The sequence below is a fragment of the Jaculus jaculus genome, chromosome 10, assembly GCF_020740685.1.
Source record: "Jaculus jaculus isolate mJacJac1 chromosome 10, mJacJac1.mat.Y.cur, whole genome shotgun sequence".
Lineage (NCBI taxonomy): Eukaryota > Metazoa > Chordata > Mammalia > Rodentia > Dipodidae > Jaculus > Jaculus jaculus.
In genome coordinates, this window is record NC_059111.1 from 88,038,443 (window position 1) to 88,056,895 (window position 18,453).

The following is an 18,453-nucleotide window of genomic DNA, read 5'->3' on the forward strand; positions in this document are numbered from 1 at the left end:
TTTTATTTATTTGCAAGCAGAGAGAGAGGGGAAGGAAAGGGAGAGAAAGAGAGAGAATGGGCACATGAGGGCCTCTTGATACTACAAACAAACGCCAGATGCATATGTTACTGTGTATCTGGCTTTACATGCATACTGGGCTATCAATCCTACAGGCCATTAGCTTTTGCCAAGAGGTGCCTTTAAACTGCTGATCCATCTCCCAAGCCCTACCTCCCTTTTTTTAATCAGCTTACATTACTTAAATAGACCAATGTAGAGTCATAACTATTTAGTGTTATAGCAAAGAATCTTGGTCCATACTGAGAGGTAATTTTGAATTTTACTGTATCTTGAAAGCACTGTAAATTTATTCAAGGTCTTTCTCAGAACTCAACTGCAATTAGTTTTCAATATAATTATCAGTTCAGTGTTTGTTCCATCCTTTACATTATAAACCCTCCAATCAGCCAAGACCAGCACTAACACTACAAAGTGTTCACTTCTAATAATAATGAGTATTTGTTAAAGAACTGACACTAATCTAAGTATTATGATAAAAGATCAAAGAAAAAATAAAAGGCAAAAAGCATCAAATCTTTAAAGCATTCACAATAATGAAATAAAAATAAAAGTTTTTTGTTACTTCCTACACCTTTGCCACAGGTAAGTTACTAATACATTTCATTTCTTGAATTTTCTCCAATTTAAAAAAATGGTACTAGTTCTGACTTACTTTGTTACTTAATATTAACACACGTACCCTTAATAATACCCTTCAGGGCCTTTACATACAGAATGTTTCATCATTCAGCCAACATTTGAATACCTGCTTAGCTTTACCTTTGGTACTACTAGTGAATATTAACTGTTATAAGCAGAATAATTAACATCAGAGGGTCTATGAAAGTCATATGTTTCAGTTCCAACCTTCTGAAATGTATTTACACTTAACTTTGAAGGTTTATTTTATCCTTATTAGCCATCAAAACTCTCTCACAAGATATTACTGGGTTACTGGAATATTATTACTTCTGTAGATACTAAATCTGACTTATCTAGGTAATACACTCTTAAAGAGCTACACAATCTCTACATTTTGGCTTATCCATTAAGCATCAGAGAACTAGCCAAAACTATCATGAAGAATTATGAAAAAATATGAACCTAATTCCCAATAAAATTAAATTATACACCTAAGTTTTTACTGGAAGAAACGTATTTATCACTATGTCCCAAATCCACTCGGGAGAGGTAGGAGGACTGTCGTGAGTTCAAGGCCACCCCGAGATTCCACAGTGAATTCCAGGTCAGCCTGGGCTAGAATGAGACCCTACCTCAAAAAACCCAAAAGTCAAGCTACCATTTTTCTTTCCTCACACATCTAAGTAGCAATAAAGTTCTTCCACTAATCTTGATGCTGATAAACAGAACCATGCTGTTTTTCTCCAAATTATTTCCTTTTTTGCACTTTTTTCCTTGCCTTAGATTTCTAAATGATCTGAGAAGTCATTACTTATTGCTTCCATAGTTAATCAGCCAAGAACTTTAAAAAAAGAATCCCTCCAATCAAGTAGCTCTGTTAGGCAGTAAGGGTAATTGGGCCCTGAAAGTAAGAAGTAGGAATGTCTTTGGGCCCATCCTTGCAGTCTCCACTTTGCTAGAGATCAAAGGATGATCTGACTCCTTATCTCTTTTCTAAAGGAGATCTGTTTTTCCACAACCTGGGCCCATCATGGGAGGGAGGTCTTTCCTAGGATTTAAACATCATGATTGCCAAGTTCAGCCCCCAGAGCATCATGGCTAGCCTCTTCCTGAGACAGCCCCAAGCACAGACCAACCAGCTGTCTCTCTGGTTCACCTGAACTGGAATGTAGGGCCCACCACCATAAGGTTATAAATATATCAGGGGGGAGGGGGGCAGGAGCTCTCTGGGCTGCCTGACTACTCATGAACCTCCAGCTTCTGGTAAGCATCTCATCATCAAGACGAGGGAGAATCCCCGTGCTCCTACTTCCCACAAGGGCTCTTTTCTGTCCTTCTGCCCTTCACATGGCAGGAGCTTTCTGTTTTGTTTGTTTGTTTTCCTGTTCTCTCTACAGGTTTTTCAGGTTCATTACATGTATTCTCAGGCCAATAAGTGCATTCTATTTACTTCCCTCGGTTCTGTATCTCCTTCAATAAATATAATAATTTAACAATTTTTAAAAATCCCTCCAAAGGATAAGATGTGTCATTTTTTTATGATAGAACACTGACACAGACCATAATAAACTTGTAAGTAAGAGTAAAGCAGGCATGGTGGCGCACACCCAGGCCAGAGTGAGACCCTACCTTAAAAAACCAAAAAAGAGAAAAGAATAAAATCAGGCATGGTGACATACACCCAGCATTCTGGAGGTAGAAAGAGGTGGACTGCTGTGAGTTTGAGGTCACCCTGACAATACATAGTGAATTCCAGCCTGGGCTACAGACTGAGACCCTACCTCAAAAAACAGAGCTGGAGAAATGGCTTAGCAGTTAAGGCATTTGCGTGCAAAACCTAAAGACTCAAGTTTGATTCCCCAGGATCCACGTAAGCCAGATACACAAGGTACTGCATACATCTGGAGTTCATATGCAGTGGCTGAAAGCCCTGGAGCACCCATTCTCTCTATATATCCTTCTTTCTATCTCTCTCTCAAATACATAAAATAAAATAAGCCAGGTGTGGTGGCACATGCCTTTAATCCCAGCACTGGAGAGGCAGAGTTAGGAGGATGGCTGTGAGTTTGAGGCCACCCTGAGACTCCATAGTTAATTCCAGGTCAGCCTAGGCCAGAGTAAGACCCTACCTTGAAAAAACCAAGATTAAATAAACAAATTAATTAATTTAATTTTTAAAGAGATTCTTAAAAAGGTAAGGAAGCACTAAAAGATAATTTTAAAAAACTCAACAAAATAAAATTGGCTGAGAACCATGTCTACTTGATGAATCCTTCAATTTACCTGGATACTTTCTTTTTCCTATTGTTGTTTATTTTTTGGTTTTGGGGGGGCGGATGTAGGGTTTCACTCTAGCCCAGGCTGACCTGGAATTCAATGTACTCTCAGGGTAGCCTCAATCTCTCAGCGATCCTCCTACCTCTGAATCTTTCAGGTTAATCTAATACTTAATAGGGCACCTAGTAAATACCAGGTACAATGTTATTCACTGGAAATATGAAAATGAAAGATGTGGTCTGTGACCCTGAGAACTTCAGAGTTATAAATAGCTGCTCTCCCGGGAGCATGATTAAGAAGACAAGACATGCTTTAAAAATGAATGCTAAAAATGATAAATCAAATAATTACATATAAAAATATCTAGTCCCACCAGGCATGGTGTTGTACATCTTTAATCCCAGCACTAGGTAGGCACAGGTAGAAGGAGCACTGTGAGTTCGAAACCACCCTGAGACTACATAGTGAATTCCAGGTCAGCCTGGACTAGAGTGAGACTCTACCTCAAAAAAAAAAAAAAAAAAAAATCTAGTCCCATTTTAATTTTCCTATAGTTGCTATCAAACAGTCAAAAAAGAAAAAAAAAAAAAACATTTCAGCTGGTAGATGGCTCAGTAGTTAAAAATGCTTGCCTACAAAAGCCTACTAGCCCAGGGTTCAATTTCCCAGTACCATGTAAAGTCAGAATCAGAAAGTGATGCAGGCATCTGGCATTTATTTGCAAGAGACCCTGGTGTACCCATCCACATATACAGATCCATGCCAATCTACATACACATGCAAATAAATGAATAATTTTTTTAAATTCCATCCTAAGAGCCAGGAGTGGTGACACATGCCTTTAGTCACAAGCACTCAAGAGGTTGACGTAGGAGAATCTAGCATGGGGCTACAGAATGAATTCCAGTTCAGTCTGTGCTAGAGTGAGACTGTGCCAAGAAGAAGAAAGAGAGAGAGAGAGGGAGGGAAGGAAGAGGATTAAAAAAACTCCATCATAGAACAGGGCACTTTCCTGTGTGTGTCTCATAAACCATACTTTCATCCTAAGCTTATCAAGAATTAAAACTGAGGCATCATAATTCAGTCACAGCTATAACACCTACAATTAAAGTAGCTTCAATCCTAGAAGAAACAAAATACCTCTAAGAAGTTAAATGACAAAACCCAGAAAAACAATCACATAGCCAACATTACACAGAATTCTTTTCATTGGCATACTATAAAAGTTAATTTATTCCTCCCTGAGTCAAAAAAGAAAATGGGAGTTCCTTTACATAGTATGCTAATATTCTACATGAAGAACCTTTTCTCTATAAAGTTATATGTCATTTCTTTTTACAATATTACATTACACTATATTCTTTTTTATTCTTTTAACTGATTTATAAGACAGAGAGAGAAAACTAGAACATGAACACAAGGTCTCTTACTGCAAACAAACTCCAGACACATGTGTCACTTTATATATCTGGCTTTACATGGGTACTGGAGAACTGAACTTGGACCAGCAGGTTTTACAAGTGACTATCGTTTAACTATTGAGCTATCTGCCCAGTACTACAATATAATATTCTAATAATATTATAAGAATATTATAATATTATATTATAAGAATAAGATGATGTTAACTTCTTATTAAAGGCTAGTATTGAATATCTGACACCCTCCCTCAATTTTCTTTCTGATCAAAGGCATTCTACAGCTTTGTTGCCTCCCTAAGATGTCTAAGAAACTAAGAATATTAATTTCAGGGACTGGGGAGATGGCTCCGTGTTTAAAAGCAATAGCTTGCAAAGCCTGTTGGCCCAGGTTCAATTCCCCAGTACCCACGTAAAGCAAAATGCACAAAGTGGTGCATGTATCTGGTGTTCATTTACAGCACCAAGAGGCCTTGACACATCCAAACAAACTCACTCTGTTTCTCTCTCTCTCTCCTGTCCTCTCTCTGCTCACAAATAAAACAAAAATGTTTTAAAAGAATATTAATTTCAGCCAGGTGTGGTGGAGCACATTTTAATCCCATCACTTGGGAGGTAGAGGTAGAAGGATCGCTATGAGTTCAAGGCCACCTTGACACTATATAGTGAATTCCAGGTCAGCCTGGTCTAGACCAAGAACCTACCTTGAAGCCCCCCCAAAAATATACTAATTTCAAATCAATTTAATAAATACCTAAAAGATATTTGGTATCTAAAGGCATCACACATTTTATTTAAGATTTTGTTTGGAGAGGCGGTCAAAGGGCAAGAAAAGCAAAGTATTCTTCGAAAGGAAGGATGTGAAGATGCCAAATCAAAGATGAGATCCTGGGTCTGAAGACATGGCTTAGTGGTTAAGGCACTTGCCTGTGAAGCCTAAGGACCCAGATTCAGTTTCCTAGTACCCACATAAGCCAGATGTACAGGTAGCACATGCAGTGGCTGGAGGCCCTTGTGTACCCATTCTCTCCTTCTCACTCGCTGTCTCTCTCTCTCTCTCTCTCTGTCAGCCTCTTTCCCAAATAAATAAATAAAGATAAAAATACTTAAATAAATGTGATCCTAGCAATTTACACAGGTAAGACCACAAAAGGAAACAGTACAGTCAAAGTGGGCCCAGAGGCCAAGGATTTAGAACAAACAGTAGGTTTCAAGTTAGTCACACACTAGCGCTCACAGTAGAAAATATAGGTGCTAAACCAGCAGTCTTCAAAAGAAATGAGACATCTATCACTGGAGTAATGTCAATAACCAAATGTACAGCCACAAAACAAAGCTATACAAGCATGTGCAACTTGCTACCATTTCTACTGGGAAGAAAAGCAAGGATATTTGTTTGTACATATAAAAGGACCCTAGAAGAAAACCACCCCATAAACCACACAGCAAGTAGCTGCTGAGCAAAGAGGTAGTAGGGAACAGAACAATTAATAGTTGTACCTTTTGTCCTGCATCCTGCAGTGGTTTATTATTTTTTAACTCAGAGTCCATATATTAGTAGAAACATTTAATTTACAAATCAAGTACCCAGAAATAAAAGAGGTATCAGAAGTGAGAAAGATAAAATTTAAAGTCAAGAAAACAATCCAAAGAAAAACCTGAAATAAAAGGCCAAGAGTGTGCTGGAGAGATGGCTTAGTGGTTAAGGTGCTTGCCTGTGAAGCCTAAGGACCCAGGTTCCATTCCCCAGTACCCATGTAAGCTATATATGCACAAGGTGGCACATGTGTCTAGAGTTCATCTGCAGTGGCTAGAGGCCCTGGCGCATCCATTCTCATTCATTCATATCCCCTCCCGTCTTCCCTCCCTCCCTCTCTCTGTCTCAAATAAATAAATAAATCTTGGGCTGGAGAGATGGCTTAGCGGTTAAGCGCTTGCCTGTGAAGCCTAAGGACCCTGGTTCGAGGCTCGGTTCCCCAGGTCCCACGTTAGCCAGATGCACAAGGGGGCACACACGTCTGGAGTTCGTTTGCAGAGGCTGGAAGCCCTGGCGCGCCCACTCTCTCTCTCTCTCTCTCTCTCTCTCTCTCTCTCTCTCTCTCTGTCTTTCTGTGTCTGTCGCTCCAAATAAATAAATAAATAAATAAAATTTAAAAAATATTAAAAAATAAATAAATAAATAAATCTTATGCCGGGCATGGTGGCACACGCCTTTAATCCCAGCCCTCGGGAGGAGAGGTAGGAGGATCGCCATGAGTTCAAGGCCACCCTGAGACTACAGAGTTAATTCCAGGTCAGCCTGGACCAGAGTGAGACCTTACCTCGAAAAACCAAAAAAATAAATAACTAAATCTTTAAAACTGGTCACGCAGCCAGTACAGCAGACATGGGATTGGTAAACCTCAAAACTGAGCCAGGCATGGTGGCTCACGCCTTTAATCCCAGCCCTCGGGAGGAGAGGTAGGAGGATCACAATGAGTTCAAGGCCACCCTGAGACTACAGAGTTAATTCCAGGTCAGCCTGGACCAGAGTGAGACCTTACCTCGAAAAACCAAAAAAATAAATAACTAAATCTTTAAAACTGGTCACACAGCCAGTACAGCAGACATGGGATTGGTAAACCTCAAAACTGAGCCAGGCATGGTGGCTCACGCCTTTAGTTCCAGCACTTGGGAGGCAAAGTGAGGAGGATCACCATGAGTGCAAAGCTATCCTGGGACTACATAGTGAATTCCAGGTCAGCCTGGGCTAGAGCAAGACCCTACCTTAAATTAAAAAAAAAAAGTCAGCGTCTTCCTCAGACAGAATCCAGGTTGGGCAGGAATTAACATCAGTGTGTGAACTGCGCAGTATAGGTACAAGAAGGTTAAACCCTCCAAGAAAGCTGAAGATAGCTGTCTGAGCTTGTGGACATAGATAGATATCTTAAAATTACTACTGTCTGCCCTGACTAAGCTTCTACAGGTTAATGGGCACAAAAGCATGGTCATCAGAGTTCCATTAGACTAGTACCAAAGACATGCAGTACCAGCAGGACAGACTTCTCAACTGTGACCTACCGTAATGGAAAGAGCGTACAAGAGGTGAGTCACTAAGGGTATGCTGAGAAGACTGGTCAGAGAGGCACTGCCACTGTCAGGGTTCAATCTTTATCAAGTCCCCAGTCATTCCATCCCATTCTGATAAGGTCTTAATGGGCCTTAATTCAGACAGCTCTATACTAAGGAAGAGCTACTTCAGGACCTTTTAGATTAGCCAACAGACAAGAGATCACTGTCTAGAAGATATTAAAATACCTTACTTATCAATAAAGTTAGTTTTTCTATGCCACTCAACATTATTTCTAAACAAGTTCTAATTTAAATTATAATATCTGCATGAGAATGAAAATACTTAGTATCAGAGGCCAGTAAGTTAAAAAGGAGACATAAAGGGTAGAGAAAGGAAGGGAGGAGGATACTTAATAGGTTGATATTGTATATATGTAATTACAATGATTGTAATGGGGAGGTAATATGATGGAGATTGGAATTTCAAATGGAAAAGTGTGGGGGTGAGGAGGGAGGGAATTACCATGGGATATATTTTATAATCATGGAAAATGTTAATAAAAATTAAAAAAAAAGAAATTATAATATATTTAGGATTTTCCTACACTAAAAAAAAAATAACTGAAGGCTAATTTGCTTGAGAATTTTTTTAAATAATACATTTCAAAAAATAAATATAAATCACTGTGGAATGATACCAATTCAGATTACCCATGTCACACTTACTGTCCTTTAGCTTATTCAAACAATAAAGAAATGCAAAGAAAACTGATAGGACTACAATGTAACAGGAAGATAATTAATTTCATCTTTAAATATTTTCCAGCCAGGCATGCTAGCACATGCCTTTAATCCCAGCACTCAGGAGGCAGAGGTATGAGGCTCACCATGAGTTCGAGGCCACCCTGTGACTAAAGAATGAATTCCAGGTCAACCTGGGCTAGAGTGAGACCCTACCTCGGGGAAAAATTTAAAAAAAAAAATTCCTTCCAAGGAGGTAGGAAGATGGTCTAGTCAGTTAAAGTGCTGGTCACAAAAACATGAAGCCCTGAGTTCAGATCCCTGGCACCCACAAAAATAGCTGAGCTTGGTGGTGCACACCTGTAACCCCAATGCTGGAGAAGCAGGGATAAGGAATCCCTAGGGCTTGCAAACTAGCTAATCTAGCTGAATTGGTCAAGTCCAGCTTCAGTGGAGAGGTTGTCTCAAAAAATAAGGTGGAAAGTAACTGAGGAAAACATTTAATGTCAACTGCTAGCCTCAACATGTACCCGCACACACGTGGGCCCACACATACGAACATGCATATACACACCCAGGCCACACACATGACCCTGCACACAGAATATTGTGAAAAAGGCATTTTTATATTACAAAGCACTATGAATTAACCAATTCTAACTTCTTTTTCAAATAACACATAAAATAAGTTAAAATTACCTTAACTCAACTCAAGGCTGAGATGTTTCAGCAATTAAAGGCACTGCTCACAAAGCCTGATTGCCAAGGTTCAATTCCCCAGTGCCCACCTAAAGTCAGATACAAAGTGGCATATGTATCTGGAATTCCTTTGCAGTGGCAAGAAGCTCTGGAGCATCCATATTCTATCTCTCCCTTCGCAAACAAATTATGAGAAAAAATTTAAATAACCTTACTGCAATTTATTAAAGTAGAAACCAAGTAATACTACTCAGACTGGAGAGATGGCTCAGCAGTTAAAGGCACTTGCTTACAAGCCACGCGTGGTGGTGCGTGTCTTTAATCCCAGCACTCCGGAGGCAGAGGTAGGAGGATCGCTGTGAATTCAAGGCCACCCTGAGACTACATAGTGAGTTCCAGGTCAGCCTTTGCTAGAGTGAGACCCTACCTCAAAAAAAAAAGGAAAAAAGGCACTTGCTTACAAAGCATGACAATGGTCCCAGTTCAATTCCCCAGCACCCATCTAAAGCTGGATGCAGTAAGTGGTGAATGCATCTGGACTTTCTCCGTAGTGGCAAGAGGCCCTGGCTGCCCATTTTCTTTCTTTCTCCCTCTCTCGTGCGCACACACACATGAATAAATAAATAAACAAAAATACTTTTAGGTAATATTACTAAATGGAAAAAACTATTCCTATTATTGCCATGACAAAAAACAAAAAGAACTCAACTGTCTTTTCAGAATATCTATAACAAACAGAAATTAAGTATTTTATGTTATGCCAGAAATATACATACTGCATCCAACAAGTAAAATTTTATTTTAAATATATTCACCATAGGTGGTGCAAGTGTCTGGAGTTTATTTGCAATGGCTGAAAGCCCTGGCATGCCCATTCTCTCTCTCTCACTGTGCCTCTTTCCCTCTCTCAATACATAAATAAAAATAAAATATTTTTTAAAAAAAGAATCTGAGTTTGGGGCTAGAGAGGTGGCTTAGAGGTTAAGGCGTTTGCCTGAAAAGCCCAAGGACTCAGGTTTGATCTCCCAGGACCCAAGTAAGCCCGGTACACAAAGTGGCACACACATCTGGAGTTCGTCTGCAGTGGCTGGAGGCCCTGGTGTGCCCACTGCCCCCCCCTCAAATAAATACATAAAAAGAAAAGATATATTCACCATAGGAAACCTATGATCTGTAGGTTATTTCTATTAACCAAGGACACTTACCAAAAGTTAAAATCAAACAACAACAAAATGCAGAAACAGGTTATAAGACCATCTATCTAATTTAAAATAGGCAGGCACACAAGACACACTTAACACTGAATTAGATACAATGTACACAGAAGCAATCTTATGAGGAATACAGATTAAGAAGTCTAAGAAACAGATCTTGGGCTCGGGAGATGGCTCAGTTCATAAAGCACCTGCCACACAAGCTTGAATATGTACGTTCAGATCCCCAGAACCCATGTAAAGCCATTTTATCACTAGTATCATCTATAATCCCAGAGCTCTAGGGTGAGAATCACCCAGATGCTCGAAGGCTAGCTAGTCTGGTAAGCCTATCACTGAACAAGAGACCCTGCCTCAAACGAGGTAGAAGGCAAAACCCAACACAAAATTGTTCTGACCACCATGTGCAGACTGTGGCACACGTGGGTCTGCACTTAAAACCCATAATCACTCACACACACACACACACACCCCCCTAAATATGTCTTAGAGATTCATTTAAAAAAATTAATGAAAACCTATTTCTAAGAATCCTTAAGTAAAACAAGTATGTGATTTTTCCCTTTACAACTTTAAATTATTTATCTTTATTTATTTGAGAGAGAGAGCATGAGAGAGAGAGAATGAATGAATGAATGGACACACCAGGGACTCTAGCCACTGCAAACAAACTCCAGACACATGTGCCACCTTTCTTAGGTGGGTACTAGAGAATTGAACCTGGGTCCTTAGGCTTCGCAGACAAGTACCTTAACCGCTAAGCCATCTCTCCAACCCCTTTGACAACTTTAAAGTTTTAGCAGTTAAGGCGGTTGCCTGCAAAGCCAAAGGACCTCAGTTTGATTCCTCAGGACCCACATAACCCAGATGCACAAGGGGGCACATGCGTCTGGAGTTTGTTTACAATGGCTGGAGGCCCTGGCATGCCCATTCTTTCTCTCCCTCCCTCAAATAAATAAATTAATTAAAAAGTAAAAAAGAAAAAGACTTCAAAAAACTTCTCATGCCCCTAATCCCAGGCTTGGGGAGGCAGAGGTAAGAAAACTGCTATGAGTTCAAGGCCAGCCTGAGACTACATAGTGAATTCCAAATAAAACTAATGAACACAAAGGGGAAAGTGTGTGTGGGGAGGGAGGGAATTACCATGGGATATTTTTTTATAATCATGGAAAATGCTAATAAAAAATTAAAAAAAAAACTAATGAACATTTACTGACCATTAAAGTGATGTCTTGTCGGGTGTGGTGGCGCACGCCTTTAATCCCAGCCCTTGGGAGGCAGAGGTAGGTGGATAGCCGTGAGTTCGAGGCCACCCTGAGAATACAGAGTCCTGTGCTAGAGTGAGACCCTACCTTAAAAAAAAAAAAAAAAAATTAAAAAAGAGTAAAGTGATATCTTATTATTTCAAAGCTTATCATCTTCATGAAAATTTTCAAGGTTCAAAGGATAACTATGGATGAGAATGTTTTTTCCTTTTTTTGTGGGGGAGGTGATTTTCAAGGTAAGGTCTCACTCTAGCCTAGGCTGACTTGGAATTCACTATGTAGTCTCAAGGTGGCCTCGAACTCACGGCAATCCTCCTACCTCTGCCTCCCAAGGGCTGGGATGAAAGGTGTGCACCACCACACTAGGCTAATGATCTAACTGAAACATAAGCTTAACAAATATATCAGGGCTGGAACACATGTTTTGTCTATTCTCTCTGCTCTATTAAAGATACTAAAAACTCTAGAACTGGGCAGAGAAAGTGAGATGCCTGAACAGAAATAAACAAACATCATCTTACATTCTAAGAAAACAATCTGTGCTGAAGCTTATAAAGACTCAAAATAATTCACTGCTTTAGGAATAAGTGGCATTTTTCTTGCACACAAACTACATTTCCTTAAGTTGTATTAATTGATTTTAAACTTTTAGTATGTAGTATTGAAAATAAATTTCTAGATCAAGTCAATATTTATGTCTTTAAAATGTGACAAAAGTATCCTATAAAGAAAACTAATCTATAGATTTTTTTTTTAAATTGAGGTACAATGTCTTCTGATAACAGTAAACTGCTATGAAGATTGAACAATACATCCTAAAGCATTCATACCTGATCGAAAGCACTCAATTATTTGTTGAATGCCAGATTTGGATGTCTGTAGTGGTTGCTGTAACAAGGGAGGATCTCCAGGCTCCAGGATAAAAACTACATGGAAAACAAAGACCCCCAAGCCCCACAAAAAAGGGTTATTTAAATCATTCACTATTGAAATAAGCAAGTTTGCTACAATGATGCTAATAATAATCACATGCATATGTCACATATGTATAGTTCATCATCAATTAGGCATAAATGTGGGAGAGAATTAAAATAAATCTCAATATTAAAGGCTGTATGTGGCCAGTTAAAGCTAGTTATTAGATTTAACCATAAAGGCTTACTTTTTGTACTTTGGCATCCATTAGTACACATAATGTCTGCTTCTTTATTCCTGTCATCAAGGAATCATTACATTTAACAAAAACTCCAAGGCAATGGTGGCCAAAAACCCATTTCAAAAGTTTTGGGATAATCTGCAGCTCTATGGACAATGTTAAGAGTGAAAATCAAACCCAATTGCCATAAAGAGAAACAAGACAAGTACATAATTACGGATGTGAATTTCCACTGCAGCACTCTATAGCACTGTATACAAGTGAGAAAAACTTTAAACTTCGAAGTCTCTTTATAGCAACCAGGATAAAATTTTTAAATATTCAGTAAAACAAAATGTGTCATGACTGCTGAAAACCACAAGCCAGCTCTGTATGTACTGACAACAAAGGATATCAATAATTGTTAAACAACCAACCAGACTATAGATGATGATCCTTTTACATGAATACATATTTATATAGATACAGAGATGAATATATGTAGAGATGTATAAATAGATGCTAAGGAAACAGAAGTATCTTGGAGACTATAGCAACAAAATTTAGTAATGGTTCTATCAGGGTGGATCACCAAGGATTATTAGTTCAGACCCTGGAAATACACATTTTAGAAGAAACACATTTTTGCAAGTAAAAATAAAAATTACCTTTTCATTTTAAAAATAAAATTTTCACTTTCATATCTCAGATTAGCAATAAAATCTACAATCAGATCATATAAAACAAGGTAGCTGAAAGGGAAAACTATGTTTTTCTACCAGTTATCAAATAAAGGCAAAGGGTGGTGGTGGAGAAAAACTGGCTTTTTTGACAGATCATAATGTTCCACTCAATTAATGCCATCCTAAGCAGGGACCATCCACTCAGTGCAAGGGGACTTCTACAGTGTGTGCTACTCCAGCTTGAGACTTAGATCTAAATAGCACTCAGCTTTTTGCTAAAGAGTCTGGAACCTGCTATGTGTATAAATTCTCCTTCATACTTCATGTCAAGTACTCAGTGTACACAGACAAGAAAAGCTATGTCTTAGATCAAGTCATTTTACCAAACAGTATTTCCCAACTTTAAGAGATGCTTTAGGAGTATTTTAACTCAGTTAGGAACGCATATACATGCACTCATCATACACTGGTCTTAAGAACAGGCTCACACTGGCAGTAACTGCAGCTATGGAGCACAGACCCCTGCACTGTTGTTTAGCCATTTATGAAGGCAAGACTAGGACAAACTAAACCCTCAGATCTCATTCCTCTTCTCTAAAATGGGGCTAATGAAGTACCAAAAGCAGGACTGTGCCAGGATGAAGTGAGCTAAGGAAGCTTGAAACCCAGCTGGTACACAGCAGGTCCTCCAACAGCTGCATCTTCATTAAAAGTCAGCCACTTTCCTGACACCAAAAACTGATCTTTTTACATAATTTAAGTAGGATTCAACCTGTCAGAGAAACAACAGCAAGGGTTTAAAAGCAAACCGACAATATTGTCTACCTTAACTAGATGGACAAGTGAGAGTGGGATAAAAACAAATGTAAAGAACTAAACATTTCAAGGTCTGGCTGTCAGTGATAAGAACTTGAGAATGGGAGAAAGAGAAATGCTAAGGGAGAGACATGAGGAGAAACAAAGAAGCTTGGTATCAGAGTTCCTCATTTGGCATATGCTCCAGAAAACTTTCTATAATACACCAACTTCTACTTCCACATAACAATACCTTGTTTTAATGCTAGAACAAAGCTTTTTACCTACCATCTTCAGAATTTTATTAACTACCACCAAAACACATAGGGATCCTGATATAACATTCAAAATAAAGCCAAGGTTAACCCAGCACTGCCTATACCCATTTACTTGGTATGCATAATCTGTGTAGTTCCACCTACATATCCTGCTATCCCTTCCAAGATCAGACCCACCCAAGTCACAACCACTTAAAAATTATCTCCCTCCAACCAAAAAACCCATACCCTCAGAATATTTTTCTTCACATCCTTCTAAGACTACATGTCCACTTTTTAAAAACTCCTTTCTACCTTAGAACAAAATCTTTGAACATGTAGCTATGTCTGGAATGTCCTTACAAAAAATATGGAATGAGGCAATAGTTGCAGGGCAAAAGAGGGGAACCGTTCAGGAAAGAGAGAGCACACAGATGGAGCTGCATGACAACTACTCAGATTTCTTATGCAAGAATATACACATACTGACAAGGCTTAGAACACTACCCCTCACTACAGATTGACCCATCCCACTAAGACATGATGTCCTTCAAGAATATTCTCATCTGAGGACTCATCCACTGACCATAATTCAAATGAGGACAGATGGCTCAGGAAAGCACACTTAATAATTTCTCAAACACGGGCTTAGCGGTTAAGGTGCTTGTCTGCAAAGCTAAAGGACCTAGGTTCAATTCCCCAGGACACACGTAAGCCAGATGTACAAGGTGGCACATGAGTCTGGAGTTCGCTTGCTAGATGCCCTGGTTTGCTCATTTTCTATCTGTCTCTGTCTCTGTGTCTGTCTGTCTGTCTCTCTCTCTCTCTCTGAAACAAATAAAAAGATAATTTAAAAAAATTTTTTTGGTTTTTCAAGGTAGGGTCTCACTCTAGCCCAGGCTGACCTGGAATTCACCATGGAGTCTCAGGGTGGCCTGGAACTCACAGCAATCCTCCTACCTCTGTCTCCCCAGGGATGGGATTAAAGGTTTGCGCCAACACACCTGGCTTAAAATAAAAATTTAAAAATTAAATTAAAAAAAAAAGAATTTCTCAAATATGATATCATGTCACCTTCATCTTCTTCCCTCCATCTGAGGACTTTTGTTTGTTTGTTTTGGGTTTTGTGTTTTGGTTTTTCGAGGTAGGGTTTCACACTAGACCAGCCCAGGCTGACTGGGAATTCAATATGTAGTCTCAGGGTGGCCTCAAACTCACAGCGATTCTTCTACCTCTGCCTCCAGAGTGCTGGGATTAAAGGCATGGCTACCACGTCTGGTTTGAGGACAGCTTAATAACTACCATACCATACTACACTTCTTTTAGTGCTAAAACAGACTCCCACTCCACACACATTTTCCCTTCAAATGACAATGAACAACCCTGTAAATTAGCAAATTTCAGCTTTCCTCTGAACCAAACCTTCAGAAAATACTAACCCTAAGAAAGCAAGATGATAATGATGATGATGATAATGGGCAATAACCTTTAGTCTGGTAACTCTGATAAGTAGTACATGAAAAAGCTCTCATAAAAGAAAACTAATCATGTTCAGTGAACACAGTTGATCAGATTTTCTACTAATAGGGGAAAAAAGCAGAAGAAAAAAGAATCCAATATACTTTAAAAAGTCAAATTCCAGAAAACATTTTGAAGGCATTAAAAGCCTCTAGTAAACTTAATTACTAACATGTACCAAGTAAACCATGTTTAGTTTACCTGTTTATATCTACCTCTTTTTCACTCACAAGTTGTATGAGGAAAACACGTTATCATTGTCACTGTTTATATGCCTACTGCCTTGGCCAATACCTGATATCTAATAGGTGCTCAATGGTAATTTGTCAAAGAAATGAATAAGCAAACAAACTCCAGCTCTGTAATATAATATATATAAGAATTTATCTTCACTCCAAATACAAATTCAAATATACGGTACAAAAGGGTACTGAAATTTAGATAGGTCAGGAGCAGTGGAATAGAAATGAAATCCCATTCCAGGACTGCCCTGTGTATTAGACAAGATCAGTTATTACTGACCCCAACAGAGTATAAGACTATAGTGCAAACGTTACAGTCATGTGTAGAAAAGTTGTCAGAAAAAGTTTACCGCTGCATTTTTCTCTCAGAAAATTATTTTAAATGAACTCTATTACGATAAAAACCTAAATAGACTAGTGTAGTTAAAATGCTCCAACATAAGAAAGAGCAAAAGGAAAAAAAAAAAAATGTATTAACTTTTAGGTCTGAAACGATAAAGTGCCCAATATAAACGCAGTGTCATGTAGAGAGCTCACAGTGTCCTGTACAGAACTCACAATGTCCTGCACAGAACTCACAGTATCCTGCATAGAGTTCACAGTACATTATATAGAGCTTATAGTGTCCTGTATCAAGTTCATGGTGGCCTATACAGAGCTCACAGAATCCTCCACGGAGCAAAAAGTGCACTGTAGAGAGTGCTGGTGCAAAATAATACTAACAATCATAATAATGATAAATATTTGCCTTTGAATTACAATATGTGATATAGTGACTGTCTTCAAGGTTCTGTTTGAAATTATACCCCCCAGTGTCACAAAGCAAGTCTAGATGGAGCTACCAATAATTTACACACCATGTCTATCAAACTAAGTTTGCTAACACTCTTCATGAGGATCCAAAACCTGTTTTCATTTCATAAATTTAACTGAAGTAGTTCCACCTTAAAATCCTTATTGTAAGTAATATGCAATATAAACTTAGCATTTTTTAAATAAAATCTGATTCTGTCAACAAATGCAAGAAACCCTACTTAAGGCAAACTAAAGTTGTTTTTAGGGTTTCAGCACTATTCCATGGTTAAAAACTGCATGAGAAACTTTTCGGTTTTTAGACTTAAAACTATTTTATAAAGACAAATAGTGCCCGAATACTTCCATTTGCCTTTCTCTTTCCTTTCAAACCTTCACAGAGCGTGGGGTATACCACCAACTTCAGGCTGCCTTGAAAGAGAAGGGAAAGAGCTGGCCGATGTTGTGGAAGTGATTGGAAGTGACACTTTCAGCACTTTCTTTAGGGGATCAAGCATGAGAGACCTCTGGTTGGATGCAGGCTTTTAGCTACATAACTGGTGTTATGCTGAAGAAAATTATAGCCTGCTTTCCTAAGGCATGTTTTTTTTATTGGGCAAGTGGAGGAAAGGAGGAAAAAAAACAAAAAAAGAAAACAAAAACGGAAAGCCAAGCGTCTCTGATAAAGTCACTGGGAAAGAGGAGAGACATACCTGGTTCACAGCATCCATGGTGATGGTGGTCAGTCTGACAGTATTTGTCCCTTAAAGGCATTTTCAAGTGGGTACGACCTACTTTTCCTTTCACTGTGAGAAGCTCTTCATGGCGGCCTGGCTACGGGAGAGAAGCACAAACCCCCGTCACTGACCCTGAGAAACTTCCTGAGGGGGCTCGGGCTGCAGTTTCCCACCTCGCGTTCCCCAGCGTCGCGCGCCCTCCCGCTTCTCCTTCCACCCCGGGCAACCTTCTTCGTCTCCGGGGGAGGAAACCGACGCGCTCAGGACCCGTGTCCGGCCTCGGCCCCACGGCACAGGTTCACCACCCTACCCGGAAACGCAGCCCGGAGCGCACGGCGCGGCCACGGCTGCGCCAAGGCCCGGCTCGCTGCGCTGCGCTGCGCTGCGCTGCGCGGGCGGCCGCGGCCTCGGTGCGCGGAGAGCGGCGCGGAGCGGAGCGCGGTCGGCACCGCGGTCGCCGCCGTCGCCGAGGCTCCTTGCGCGGCCCTCCGAGGTGCGGCTCCCGCCCGCGGCCGGCCCACGCCGCGCACGTGCGTTGGAGGAGGACCGCGGAGGGTCCGGGGGCGTGGGGGGTCGGTGGGAAGTCTCCGGTGGCGCAGTCCGGGTCCCCAACCACCGAGTGCGCGCAACTTACTTAACTCCGGAGGCGGCGGGCCGGCGGCGGCGGCGGCGGGCGGGCGGCGGCGGCGGCTGCGGAACTAAAGCCCGGCGGAGGCGGCGGCGGCGGCGGCGGCAGCGGAGGGCCCCCACCTGGCGCAGCCTCCGAGGAGGACCACGCGAAGCCGAGCGCGGCGCGGCCCGACGCGCTCCACAGAGTCCCCCGCGGGCGCCGACGCGGAAGCGCCGCGGCTCAACCCCGTCCGTGCCCGGGGCTCGGGGCCCGAGGCGGCGGCGGCGACGGTTCGCGGCGAGCGTCCGTCCGGTTCCCGGGCGCAGGGGACAGTT

At 40.6% G+C, this 18,453-nt stretch overlaps 1 protein-coding gene across 1 annotated transcript in view; it reads right to left on the reverse strand.

Moving 5' to 3' along the window:
• Positions 1-18,185, reverse strand: part of Znf800 (zinc finger protein 800) — a 29,117-nt gene extending 10,932 nt beyond the window's left edge. The window contains exons 1-3 of the mRNA XM_045161063.1: positions 18,143-18,185; positions 17,485-17,605; positions 12,180-12,275 (exon numbers count right to left, since the gene is read on the reverse strand). Of these exons, the coding sequence (XP_045016998.1) occupies positions 12,180-12,275; positions 17,485-17,545 (157 nt within the window). The 5' untranslated portion in view covers positions 17,546-17,605; positions 18,143-18,185. The remainder of the gene's footprint in view (positions 1-12,179; positions 12,276-17,484; positions 17,606-18,142) is intronic.
• Positions 18,186-18,453: the final 268 nt, after the last annotated feature.